Source organism: Balaenoptera acutorostrata, chromosome 2 (genome assembly GCF_949987535.1).
Source record: "Balaenoptera acutorostrata chromosome 2, mBalAcu1.1, whole genome shotgun sequence".
NCBI lineage: Eukaryota > Metazoa > Chordata > Mammalia > Artiodactyla > Balaenopteridae > Balaenoptera > Balaenoptera acutorostrata.
Window position 1 is genome coordinate 159,769,180 of NC_080065.1, and position 13,950 is coordinate 159,783,129.

The following is a 13,950-nucleotide window of genomic DNA, read 5'->3' on the forward strand; positions in this document are numbered from 1 at the left end:
TCATGGCCAGAGGCTGGCAACCTCCCTTGGAACACCAGTTGTTTGTTTAATCTCTACTATTTTCTCGTTTCTGGCTTTACAATTTTTGTCCTTTGCCTGGACATCAGGACCAGAGAGTAGGGAGGGGTACCTACCTTATCCTCTCCCAGAAAAGTTCATCAAAATAAAAGAGCTCTCTCTATTAGTACTAATTAAAAAAAAAAAAAAAAACCAAACCCAGGAATGAGCTTGCATGCCCCCTAATTGACACATATTAACAAGGAGTTTTCAAGAACAATTATCAAACAGTGGCTGGGTACGTTTTGGCAGCAGAGGGCTAAACGAATTTCAGGTTTGCTTCCAAAATATGTAGCTTGCACCTTGCTGGTTTCCTCTAGGAGGCAGAGAACTTAATGTGGGTTTACCTGTACTGTATTTGAGATGCATATCAAGCCAACTATCATCAAGTATGACTCAAGGGGAAAATGCATAAGGCATATATCTCCAGATAACTTTCCTAGTTTTTTTTAAAAATAACTTTCTCTGAACTTCCAGTTTGTTGATAGTGGTGGAGAAGGGGGTTTTAGAAGGCTGTGGTTAGAACTTAACTTTTAAACTTTTATTCAGGACCATTTCTAATCAAATTGAATTAAGTGGCCAATGCAGATTGTTTTATCCTCTAAGATTCAGATAACACCTTTTCTGGTTGTCCTAGGCCGCCAGCACAGTTTCACTCCAGGCAGAGGTTTGGGGTGAAGGGAGGTGCTCTGGGAAGTGGATCTGGGGGTCAAGTCTCTACAAGTCTTGAACGGGGAAGTAGCCCCAAGCTCTGGTCATCTCAGTAATTAAAAACAGTGTCCCTTCCTTCCAAGGCTTTGGAAACTGTTTAGCAAGCATCTGCTGTGTGCAAGTCCCTGAGCCGGGTCACTTCTATTCACCTCATCACTTGCGGGATAATCGCTCAGATATAGGAAAAGGCAGCTGCAGCCTGGAAAGAGTCATTTGAAGAAATAGGTGTTGGCCCAGCGGCCTGCAGAGAGATTGGAGGCCTCTGCACATTGGAAGTCCACGCGCTCTCCCCTTTCCCATACTGAGACAGTCATCACTAAGGCTTTGAGATGTAATTACCCAGGGTATAATTTGAAGTGGGGTGGGGATATCTATACTTTTTTTTTAACCAGGTGCAATGAATAAAAATGTCCTTCCCCAAAAGATACACAGGTCCGGGGTGGGCAAACTTGGCACCCAGTTCTGAGACTTGCAAGGGTGTGTGTGTGGGGGGAGGGGGTTGGGAAGCACTAGATATTATCTATGCCTTTTCCTCACTCCTCCTCCGCCTTGAAGGCAAACACTGGTACCCAAACAAACACACGACAAACACAGGCTCAGACAAACTCATGAACACACAATGCACGCAGTCTTAAGAAAAAGGTCGGATCCGGATGTTCAGAGAGGAGATTGAGGGAAAAGAAAACTCGAGGATTCCAAGTTTCTAAGAGTGCGCTGGTTTTGTTTTCGAGTGGAAGAGATGGAAAGCTCTGGTTTAAATTTTCCAATTGGAACTACTTGGGAGAGGGTAGCCGTGACCACCTACCTCTCTAGCTCGCTCCGGCCCCTCTCCTAAGGGAGTTATAGTAATAGCGGAGGCTGCTGGGCACTTTGCTGATAGCGAAATACCTGCTTTTCTAAGCGCCATGCATGTAGTATTTCTTTTAGCAGGGATGCTGGCCCTTGCTTTCAGTGCTGACCCCTAAAACTGTTACGTTCGCCCAGTTTCGACCCATAGTTAGGAGCTTCATAAATGTTTTTGCAATGTCAGTTGCAGATTTTAAACATGTTCTGGCGCGGGGTACCTTTTAAAAAGAGGGGTCAATAGAGAGAAGAAATGGGACTCCGCGAACTTCCTCTTTAAATAATCGGCCTTAATTACGCCTTAGACTTTTCAGTTTTGGCGTGATTATAACCCTTGAGGGATCGCCTGATAACAACTCTGCTGACTGCTCCTGTAATTAACTCCTAATTTATTTCAAACAGAAAAAAAAAAAAAAAAAAAAAAAGGCCCCAGCCTCTTCCGGAAGAGCCAATCGGAGGCGAGCGTCCGTGGCGTCAGCGCCAGGGCCGGCTCGGATTGGCTGAGCCGAGTCTCTCACTTCCCTTTGGAGGAAAGGCACGGCTGCCGGCGCGCCCCTCCCGTCTCCCCCCCCAAAAAAGTTTGAGTCGCAGCTGCCTGGTAGCCAGCGGAGTCGCGCGCCGGGAGCTACGTAGGGCAGAGAAGTCATGGCTTCTCCGTCCAAAGGCAATGACCTGTTTTCGTCTGATGAGGAGGGCCCGGCGACGGTGGCCGAGCCGGGCCCGGGGCCTGGGGGTGCCGACGGGGCCGCGGAGGAGCGCCGCGTCAAGGTCTCCAGCCTGCCCTTCAGCGTGGAGGCGCTCATGTCGGACAAGAAGCCGCCCAAGGAGACTTCCCCACTGCCAGCCGAAAGCGCCTCCGCCGGGGCCACCCTGCGGCCACTTCTGCTGCCCGGACACAGCGTCCGGGAGGCGCACAGCCCCGGGCCGTTGGTCAAGCCCTTCGAGACAGCCTCGGTCAAGTCGGAAAATTCAGAAGATGGAGCGGCATGGATGCAGGAACCGGGCAGATATTCGCCGCCGCCAAGTGAGTGCCTGCAGAGGCCGGGACAAGGGGTAGGAGGGTGCTCGGGGTAGGAGGGAACTGGGGGTCAGTATTCCAAGCTAGGGGTACGGAGACCCCTCTGTACTATGCGCCTCGAAAAGCAAGCATTACAAGTTCTTGGCCCCTTAATATCCCCAGAGTTCAGCGCGCCCGCGGCATCCAAGATACCTTCTGGGTAATATCCGCGCAGCGCGTGTTTGGGATCCCCTAGCTGTACAGAATATTCGACACAATTGCCAACGCCCTGATCTTTGCAGGGCGAACCCAGCTGGGTTTGCGGGGTCGCTTGGGTATCCGTTTCTCTAACCCTCAGCCCTGCGCTCAGCCCACTTCGCTTTTTTTCACTGTCCCTCGGGGTCTCAGTCTGGGGAATGAAGAAGGATCCACGTTTAATGAGCACCGGAATATATGCCAGGCAGAAGCAGAGTGTCTTAACTGTCTTTCGAAGTTCACAACCCTGCGAGGTGTGCCCTCATTATAAAGATGAGCTAATTAAAATCTAATCCGACTTTGGGTAGAAATGATCATCTTCCATTGGTCCCGCGGGTATCGAAGCACGGTAACACGGAGGGATGGCGGCAGAGACTTATGCGGCGAGGAAATGTCTCCTGGTCGTCCCGGCGGCCAGCCCGTCGCTTCGCTGGGAGCGGGCTGGGGTCAGCAGCGTGGGGCTCCGCTTGGCCCAGAGTAATAATTAACAGCATTCCAGCAGCGCTTGAGTTTACAAAGTGATGCTTATTAGTTCACCAGATCCCGATCATCGCTGGAACCCCGAAGTGTGGGCAGAAGCCCGGGACCTGTGGTTATCCCAGTTTTCAGACATGCATACTTTGAGGACTGAACTTGCTTGAGCCAGGTCACCAACAATGGCTGAATTGGGCAAGGGGCTCTGGTGTCCAAGCCCCCACCCTGGCCACCTTGATCCCTCTCCCCAGAGAGACCAAGCAGAGGGCCGAACACCTGCACCCCGCTTCCTGCCAATGAGGAAGGAGAACAGAGAGTCTCAGGAGAGCTGCTTTCTCTTCCAGCGTTTACGTCCATTTTTGGGCCCTGGGTCCTTTTGCAATATGGAGAAGCCATTCCCTGTAGCTCCTTTTACTTCTGTCTCCCAGCCTTTAAGATTTCTCTATCTGCACTCTACCTCTAGGAAAGGTGAGAGAGAGGGTGCCTGCATAGGGACTTTTTCCGAAAGCTGGGAGCATCACATTTTACCCCATTCCCATCAGCCCGGAAAACTCGAGATACAAAGTATTTTGTGAACAAAACAAGGCCACATAACCAGGCATCAGTGGCTGTCCCCTCTGGCATCTCTCTCCACCCTGTTAGAAACTCCCAAAGATTCAAAGGGCGTGGAGATTAAGGACTCAAAGAATTTAAACTCAAGTTTGCACAGTACTTTATAGCACTTTTCACCGTATTATCTTATCTGATCTCCGTGTGGCTAAAGCTGGCCTCTCGGTAACAGATGAGGACATTTCAGCAGAGTTCAGAGGAATCTGCACACGTCGAGTTTGGGCTTGACAAGAAAGACTTGGGGGCATTTAATGATCACCTATCTGATGGCAGACAAGACTCTGGGCATTCTAAAATTTGGTACTCTGAACCACACTGCAGGATTGGTATTAGTTACCCATTTTATTGATGGTGAAATAGAGGCTTAGAAACTTTAAGGGACTTAATTTGTTTGACAGATATTGAGTGCCTGTGTATTCCTAGGCCTAGGTCAATTCCCAGCTGCGCATCAAGGATTCAGGCCTTACAGGGAGTGGTGTTCAGAGGTCAGACATTTCCACTTTCTTAGGTTCCTGGGGTTCTGTAAGCATGCCTGCCGGGGCCTAAGGTAAGGCAGCCGTGGGCCCTGGATGTGACCCTTCCATGAGGAAAGTAGGAGATTCTGAGAAAGGATATAATTTTTTTTAAAAAGTGGGTCATTGGTGCTTTGGGCCTGGAGATGGCCTCAGGAGCCCTGTGGTAGGAGCGGTGGGTCTGGGGGAGCCTAGCGACAGAGCCTGGGGCAGGAGGAAGCCACCTGCCCTGGCCCGGGTTTTGTTATTCTCAGGAGGCAGTAGGATAAATGCTGTTTTGCTTTGTATAATCGCACCCTTTCTCAGGCTGGTTTTAAAATGGGGAGGAGAGTGGGAGGGTGGGGAGAGGTGCGCTGGGAGGGAAGCTTTGATACACACATGAGATCCCGTCGCCTGGATTTCATAATTCAAATGCAGCCCCTAGGAGCAGCCAGAATGACCGTGCCCAAGCACAGAATCGCTTCCAAACGTGGAGCAGAGGCAAGTGTAGATTCTAGGAGCTTGGTATCTGAGCTGTGACCACTGGGTCCTCCCAGCTAGCCAGGTCACGTTTGTGAAGGATGAGAATTTCACAGGTCCCTGAGTCTCTGATTGTTGTTATTTTATTTGTAAATTAAGAAGTAGGCACCCCCAGCTCTCTGGCTTACTTAGGGATTAGCATGTGCAAAAGTCTACTCTCCTGTGGTAGTTTCTTACCCATCTCTCTCCCAGATTTCTGTTTTTTGATTGACGGCAGAACTCACTACCTCTTTCTTTTTTAGCCATTTAAAAGTGATGGTTAACAATGACACATTAGGACAAATCCATTTCTTACTGGAAATGGAGGCTGGGTTGGGACTTGTGTCACCTTCAAGTATGAAGTGTAAACTCTTTCTTGGGCCACCAAAGTAACTAGACAAGAAATGCGACATTCTCCTTTTGGAGTGCTTTGGAGTTACTACGGTGGCTACATTTGGAAAATTAGCATAGCTCATAAAAGCCAAATGCAGAAAATGAATTGTTTAGCATCTGTCCCTCAGCTCCACCCCAGCTTCCTTGAAGGAAAAGCCCGAAGTTACTTGATGCTATGGAATTACAAGGATGCCCTGTCCTATGATTTCCTATAATTGAACCCATTTTAAATATGGAGTCTGGATGCTGTTGGCATACCTTTATTTTGCTTGTTATTCCTTCTTTCTCAATTCCAACAACAAGCTAATCATTTACACATTGCCTCCAAACCATAGAATGGGTAGGAGAGATGGCTAAAATGTCATCACATGCTCTCAATTCAGGAGGCAGCGTGATTTCCCCTGACATTTACATTTATGGGCGAGCTAATTTTCCCCTCCTTCTTAGTAAAGTTTATATTACAGAAGCACCCAGCCAAGAAAGTTATCCCACATCCAGATCTGTAAAATGATGTTCAGGTTTTATAATCTGTAGACTGGAGGGAATGACAGCTGTGTGGTTGTTTATTGCATGAGGCTGCTCACCAATCCATAGATGCTATTAATTTACTGCAGACCTTATCGGCACGATTATCCTTCATAAATATGTTGATGCAATCCAACTTCTCCTGGTGCAGAGAGGGGATGGACCCAGTTCATAAGACCCTTTTCATTTTCCTTCTCATATGTGATTATCTCAGTGTCCTAGGGATGTGAGGATTATCATGAACCCAGCCCCCCATTTTTAAGATAGGCGATATCAAGAAGAGATGGGGTTTTGTTTCTCAGAGAACCCTCAGCTCTCTTTGACTTATGAGGGGTCTGTCCATATTTCATTATCTCTAATGCTGTTTGTTTTCCATGTAGCAAGTTCTGTTACACCATAAAACTCCCAAACTTTTGGGAAAAGATTCAATTTTTTAAAAACAAAACAATTTATCCATTTAAGTATGGTCCTTCTCTATCCCCACCCCACCCCCCCCACAAAAAAAATCCAACCACACATGGTTTTGACCGAGGTACCTTTTTGAAAGGTGAAGAGGGGAGACCCCCCCTCCGCCCCCACGGACACAACCGGCGAGAAAGCCACTTTCTTCTGCTAACTCACTCCCCATTCTCTGTTCCCTAGGACACATGAGCCCCACCACCACCTGCACCCTGAGGAAACACAAGACCAATCGGAAGCCACGCACACCCTTCACCACCTCCCAGCTCCTCGCTCTGGAGCGCAAGTTCCGCCAGAAACAGTACCTCTCCATCGCAGAGCGGGCAGAGTTCTCCAGCTCTCTGAACCTCACGGAGACACAGGTCAAAATCTGGTTCCAGAACCGAAGAGCCAAGGCGAAAAGACTGCAAGAGGCCGAACTGGAAAAGCTGAAAATGGCTGCAAAACCTATGCTGCCCTCTGGCTTCAGCCTCCCTTTCCCCCTCAACTCGCCCCTGCAAGCAGCCTCCCTATATGGTGCGTCCTACCCTTTCCATAGACCTGTGCTCCCCATCCCGCCCGTCGGACTCTATGCGACTCCAGTGGGATATGGCATGTACCACCTGTCCTAAGGAAGACCAGCTCAGTAGACTCCGGGATGGATGTTTGTTTAAAAGCCTTCCCCCTCCCTCTGCAAGAAGACAGTCCCGCTCTGCAAACCTTGCATGCACCACCCTCAGCGGCTAGATCGACAGGGCCACAGACATAGTTGAAATTGGTTCTTTTGACTGGAGACACCCAAGCCCCGTTTTCTTGGTGTAATCTTCCAGATGCCACCCCCCCCCCTTCTCCTTTCACAAGATTGGCTCTGATGGTTTTTATATATAAATATATATATAATAAAATATAATACATTTTTATACAGCAGACGTAAAAATCAAATTATTTTGAAAGGTAAAATTTATATATATATATATATATATCTATATCTATATATATATATATCCTTTTTCTCTATATATCACCTTCCTAAAAGAGACTGCTTAATTAAGTCTACCTGTTGTTTTTTCTTATGGGGGAGACAAATTATTTGCTAAAATTGCTGAAATCTGATGATTTGGATGACTGACTTGCAAACATTAGAATTAGACACTATGTGCATAGGCAGTAGATATGGAAAGATTCCAGAGAAGGGGACACATCATGTTTTTGCATTTTTTACGTGCATTTAAAAACTCACTAGATATGACCCTATTTGGCCCTATTTTTTTCCCCTTCTCCACCTCGTTTGTTACACATTGTTAAACGTTTTTGTAAGATCAATAAAAGGGGGATGAGAAGAATCCTGAGAGTGCCTCGGGGTAAGGTGGAAAATGGAAGTCCTTCCTAATTCCTCTCAAGGCTGTTGCTTAACTTCATTTCAGATAATTGGAGAGTGAAAAGTTTTAAAGCATGTCGGGAGGAATTGATGGTTTTTGTGAACCACTAGGTACATCAGTCCTCACACATTGAAAAGGTGATTTTGGGGGGGAGGGTGTGTGTAGTTAATTCTCTGCTTAAAAAATATGAATATCTTGTAACCATTATCTATACTAAATATTCCTGAACAATGAATAGATCTAAAAAGAAAAAAAATCATGCTTTCTCTGTGTGTGTACCTGTTGTATGTGCTAAACTTACTAGAAAAATTTATATACTTTTTTAACATGTTGGGGGCAGAGGGTAAAGCCATGTTTTGACTTGATAAAAAAATGGTGTTGTCAGACAGCCCATATAGCTCCTTGGTATTTCATTTTTCTATCCAGCTCCCCCTCGCCCATCCAAGTATACTTTTATCCCTTTGAAAGGGTGCCTTGTATAATTTTATATATTTTATTGAAGAGTTATTTCTTATCCTTTATTCTGAATTAAATTAAACGTTTGTTTTATTGCAGTAAAGTCTGTCCAAAGTCACAATTATTTTTAAGAGGCGCTCTCTGTTCTTTAGCTGGTCTTAGCCCAGAAATGCCACCCAGATGGGGGAGGGGGGCTGGTGATTTTTATGATGATTTTAATGTGAATCAATCAAGAGCTGTGGCCAGATTCAGCCCGGGGTAGGGAAGTCTACAGCAAATAGCAAAAGACTTTGAAATGCTTCCTCTGGCAGCTTGTGTTACTCATGGAAAATTGCTATTAGGAGTTTTTCAAATTCCAGTGAAAGATGAGCTTAGAAGTGGCAGGGCCCAGGGATCGGCCAGAATCTGAGGGGTTTGTGGATGATTGGGGGTGGGGGGCGGGAATCTTGAACTTGAAATCTCTCAGCTACCACAACAACAAGCTTCGAGCTGAGGGAAGGGACCTATATAGTTCTTTGCAAATGTAGATGGTAACTAGATGCGTTCACTGAGGGGGAGAGGGGGTTAGATGGATGCCTGCTGCCCTTTTCAGGACTGTGTCAAATCACATTCCGTTTACCATTCCTAGCTCCTTCCAAGGAGATCGGCCTTGAACAAATGCTCTTTTCGGTTTGTAGGGGGGAAGGTAGTTCATTCAAGTTCCCTTTGCTTTGCAGCCTGCCTTTCCACTGGTTACAGAACGGGGGTCAGGCTTGGGTTTTGAGGCATCACCATGAAAATAAATTGGTAATGGGTGGGGGAGGCGGGGAAGAATCTTAAACTCCACTTTCTCTTGCACAAAGAAACCAAGTGGCCATTGATGATAACTTTCCGAGGGCTGTTTTCGGATGAGAAGCTCGAGTGACCTGGGAACGAGTTGGAAGGGAGTCGAGAACTTCCTGTTGCGGAGCCTGAGCGGTGGGGAGATTGGCACCTGGCACCTACTAGGACTAGCGCTTTCGTCCCAGTTTCCTTTGTGCCGACATCCAGTTTAGAGGTGAGCGCCGGAAACTCCATTTTTCTGGTGGGGCAGAGGCTCCCAAGGTCGGTCGGTGAGTTTCTCCTGCGGAGTGTGATCCAAGATCTGGGATCTGCTCCGAAGCTGGGGTCCGACCGATTTCTTCCAGCTCGGCCCCCGAGCTGGAGTGAACCGCAGGAACGTCCCAAACCTCCCCGAGTGTGCCCTGGCCATCCCGCTGGGCCACCCCAGCCATCCTCATTTGTGGGATACGTTTCCCAAAGGCCAAAGCCGTTCCCGGTTTCGTCATCAGCCGCCAAGTTGGGGCCCTAATTAGCCCGTCCACCGCGAGCTTCCTTCCCGGAGCCTCTCGGACCCCGCAGCCTCGGGCAATCTCAGCCCGGGGTGGGGGATCCGGAGACGCCGACTCTGGGTTAAGACTCAGCTTGCCCCCGGGAGGAGGGGGTCACAGACTAGAGTGTTTTTCGGAGAACCGGGCTGCGTCCTGTGTGGTCAGCGGAGTGGATTGGAAACGGTCTGAGCGCCTGCGCATTACCCCAATCGCCCTAAATCCCAAAGAAAAACTGAGGCCGAGACAGGGAAAAAGAGTCGCTCAGGTGCCAATACACGCACCCCTGCGCTCCTGGGCGGATGGGGTTACCTCGTCGAGGACGCGGCCGGGTTCGGGGCCCAGACAACGGCCAGAGGTCCGCGGGCCCGCCGGTGCGCCTTGCTCTGGGGCTCCCTCCGAACCGCCTGCCCTGCATTAGGTTTGGCGGTCGCCACGGTCCCCACTTATGTCGGGCTTGGCATGCCAGGTGTTTCAGGGACCAGGCTAACCACCTGGGGCAACAGAAGGACCCTGTCTCACCAAGGACCCCGCAGCCGCGCCTTGGAAATTAAAACCGAAGATGTCACTGTGCCGGCTTTGGCCATCGTCGCCTGCGCTGCCGGGAGCCTGGCACACAACTCCCCCCCCAGTCCTCCCGTACTTCTCAATGCTTTTATCTAAAACTTCCCAGAAACACGGCCCTGCTTTCAGAAAAGAGGGGACAAAAGGAGATGAAATCCCATTTATTGAGCTCTTGCTAAGTACAGAACTAGGCATCTTCTGGCTCATCTCATCTAGTCTCTGCACACCCTTGGGGAGGTATTATTGATGCCATTTTATAGTTGAGCAAACTGAGGCTCAGAGGGGTGGCTCACTAAGGTCTCAGAGTCAGCAAGGGACAGCAGCAGAATTCAGACCTAAGTGTGAGCCTGGTGGTGGGCATGAAGTCTGGCAAAGGGGGGCCCCGAAGGAGCTGTCTCAGAGGAGCTGTGGGATGCTGGGCCCTAGGGAGCTCTCCAGATGCCCCAGCCCAGATCCTAGCGCAGCCCAGCTCTGGAGCCCCTCTCTGCATCCCCTTCCCCACCCCTCATTGCTATAAGGGGCTCCCCACACAGGGGCCCAGCTTTTCTATCACAGGGGACCTGGGGCTCAGCCTGACCACCCTCCCCCCTGCAGCCCCGGGGAGGTGATGCTGGGGCAAGGCCGGCAGGAGGTAGGCAGCGAAGGCCTGGCTGGATGAGAGCAGGCGCTGGTAAAACGTCTGCCTGACCCGACTGAAAAGAGGATCCCTGCCTTTGAGCAGAACCTTGTCTGACCGAATGAAAACTCCCACGGCCATTCTTTGCCATAAAAGCAGCTCATTTGCCACGGGTTGGAGAGGCCACTTCCCCACCCCCACTCCCTCTCCACTGCTGGGTTTGGAATAAACATAAACCTCATTTATAAAAGAACCCACGTCACACACACACACACACACCCCTCCCTGAAATGACAGGCCTCAGTTGGTGAAGTTGATTGTGCCTGTCTTCCCCTTCAGTGTAACTTAAAAAAAAAAAAAAAAGAAAAAAAAATTTCCAGATTGGTGATGCTGTAGGTCTTTTTAATGAAATCGGTCAGAGAGCGACGAGGAAAAGTCTGCTGTCAACTCCTGGACCCCTCCACCCCTCTCCCACGCCCAGCAACCCTTCTCACCTCCTCCCTGCTAGGAACTAAATAAAAAGCAGTAAAATTACTTTCCAAAACAGCCTGCTTCAAAGCAGAACAGAGTACCAGGCTGCGGGAATCCTGAATCCTGCCCTGATAAGGTTCCTAATAATCAAATCCAAACTCCATCCACCTCCTCTGACTCTTTCCAACCTCCTCCGGACCCCTCTGCGTTTGTTGATGAAAACACTTTGATGTCCTGAGTCCTCCAAACAATGATTATTTTATTTTAAACAACCTGGTATTTTCCATTACTAACGGGCTCGGGCTTTGAAGTTACACCTCATAATTTCCTAAATTGAATAAATCATTTTAAGTTTGCACTGGGAGGCTTTTAATAGTAGAGAAAAGAATATCATTATCTTATTGAGCCCCAATTGTGGCGGCTCCAGTTTGGCTGTAGCTCGGGGCAAAGTAGCCTCACTCTAACAGACCCACTTTATTAACCTCCCATAACTCTTGAAAGAACATTTTTATATTTTCTTTGATTTCCCCCCTCCCTCTCTTGTTTTAAAGCTGTCCCAACCTTTAATTAGTGCCTAATATGAAAAGCATTATTTTTTTAATGCTATGTAATTTACCAGCGGCAACAGGCCAACTTAACAATTGTTTATTAGACTTGGTTTTTCACACAGGGCAAAGAATGCCGCTCCAAACCCAACTTTTCATGGGTGGTTGCACTAATTAATACAGTGTCTGAGGCTCCTAGGGGTTTTTTTTAATATTGAAGCCTATGGGGGCGGAAGGGGGTTTTAGAAGTCCAGCTCCTGCTGACGACGTTCTCGCTCTGATTTCTTTCATGCTGTTTTGATCCTGTCTGTGGAGTCAGCACGGACAGAAATTGTTCTCTGGCTCCAGAGACTCCGGTGGCAATGGCCCCGGGAACTCCCCGCACCTCCACTTGTGATTTATGGCTTGTGGGGCCCGAATTGGGGTGCAGGGAGCCCACTGCTCACTCTGGGCTTGGGGTGGGGAGAGCCGCCCCTCATCCAGCCTGGAGGGGGAAGGAGCTGGCCGGGGGCTTGGGTTGGGCCAGAGTCAAGCTGCTGGGGGCACATGCCAGGTCTCCCAGGCACCAGGCAGCACTTAGCTCTGGGCAAAGCATTGACTGAGATTGAGGCAGGGACTGGGATGAGGGGTGGAGGCGAAGTGAGGAAGGGACACCCCCCTTCACCAGCGCTGCCTCCTTTTGGCTTTTTCCTCTTACCTTTACCTCCCCTGTTTTCCCCATTCTTTTTTGTCTTTCATCTTTAGCCCACCCCTCACTTTATCTTTTTTTTTTTTTGCTCTTTTATTTACTGTTTTCCTCCTTCCATTCTTTTTCATGTCTGTCCCACTCTCTATCTTTTTAATTTTTTTTTTTTAATCATCGGTCTATATAATTCCATTCCAGGCTCTCATTTTTAACTTTCTCTTTTTCTCCTCTTTTCTTATCTTCTTTTCCTGTCATTTTGCTCCTCCACTGTGTCTCTCAATACTTTTCCGTTTTCTATTTATTCTTATTCCACCTATTTCCCCCTTCTCGTTCGTTCTCTGTTCTTATTCTTTCTTCCCCGATTCCAGCGATTCCGTACCGGATTGTGGGAGCCCAGCTAGCGCGAGCCGACTTTGCTCCTCCGGGCGCTACGCCCTAGCGCAGGGGGCTCCTGGTCACCTCATCCCTTCTGTGCCCTTCCCGCCCCTGCTGCACCTGGCAAGCCAGTAAGGGAGAGACCCCTGAGCGGGAGGAGGGCACGTCGTTGGGTTTCTCCCTGGAACCTTGGGCGTCGCGGACGAGAAGGGCAGCCGCCTGGCGGAGAAGGGCCAGGTCCCCGCGCGCGGCCCCTCTGCCCCGCCCGCTGCCGGCCGCCCGTTTGATGTCGCAGGCCCTGCAGGAATGCGGCCGGGTTATCAATCACCCAGCTGGATCCTGAAGGTCTCGGCCTAATCACATTTAATTGCTCGTGGAGGCCCACTCTCGCCCCGGGCCGGCCGCCGCGCTCAATTACTCCCCAAATACCTGCCATCAATAAATGCGCGCTGACACCGGCCTGGCCCGCTGGCCCAGGAGATCTCAGCCGACCAGGCGCCCCGCATCCCACTCCCAACCCCCTTCCCATCATTAAACTTACACCTCGACGCCCAGAGGAGCAAGCCAAGCAGATAATAACAGTCCCCTTTTATTGAGCGCATCCCAAGTGCCAGACACTGGTGCTCAGCGATTTACACGCTCCTTGGAGTCTCACCACCAATGTCTGGGAGGTGTTATCATCTCCATTTGAATTAAGGGAACTTCTTAGGTTTATTCTTCAACGTTCCCCAGGTGGCAAAGGTAGGCCTTGGCCCTTCTGGGACGGGAACTTGCCACCCGGCAATTCCATGGGCTATGGGTAAAAGCGCGAGGCGATAGTGCCTCCCAGAGGAGAAAGATTCACCTGGAGCCCTGGCACTAAGGTGTGCGGACCAACACCTTAAGCCAGGTACTTCTTATGGGAGCTTATTTATTCCTTTCACCAACTCTGGGAAGTGTGGCGTTTTCCAGATGAGGACACTGGGGCCTGAGCTCCGGTGTGAGCTGTGGGGAGGGCACCCTCAAACTGAGGTCCTGACCTGTCTCCTGCCTGAATGACATCCTTTACTCCCTTTTGCACTCTTTACCTTCTGCGCAACCCTGCAGTTCGGGAACTGTGGCTTCTCTCATTTTCGCAGAGCAGAAAAACAAACCTCAGACAGCAAAGTTCCCAGAGAGGGGGCACAGCAAAGCCGAATCACACAGCTGATGAGCTCAGAGC

General features: G+C 49.4%; 1 protein-coding gene across 1 annotated transcript; it reads left to right on the top strand.

Annotated features, from left to right (window-relative positions):
* The first annotated feature begins 2,146 nt into the window (after window positions 1-2,146).
* On the top strand, window positions 2,147-8,250 carry MSX2 (msh homeobox 2). The gene is made up of 2 exons (XM_007190323.2): window positions 2,147-2,635; window positions 6,517-8,250. Exons 1-2 carry the CDS (start codon window positions 2,257-2,259, stop codon window positions 6,942-6,944), a joined length of 807 nt encoding a protein of 268 aa, XP_007190385.1. The 5' UTR covers window positions 2,147-2,256; the 3' UTR covers window positions 6,945-8,250.
* The last annotated feature ends 5,700 nt before the right edge of the window (window positions 8,251-13,950 follow it).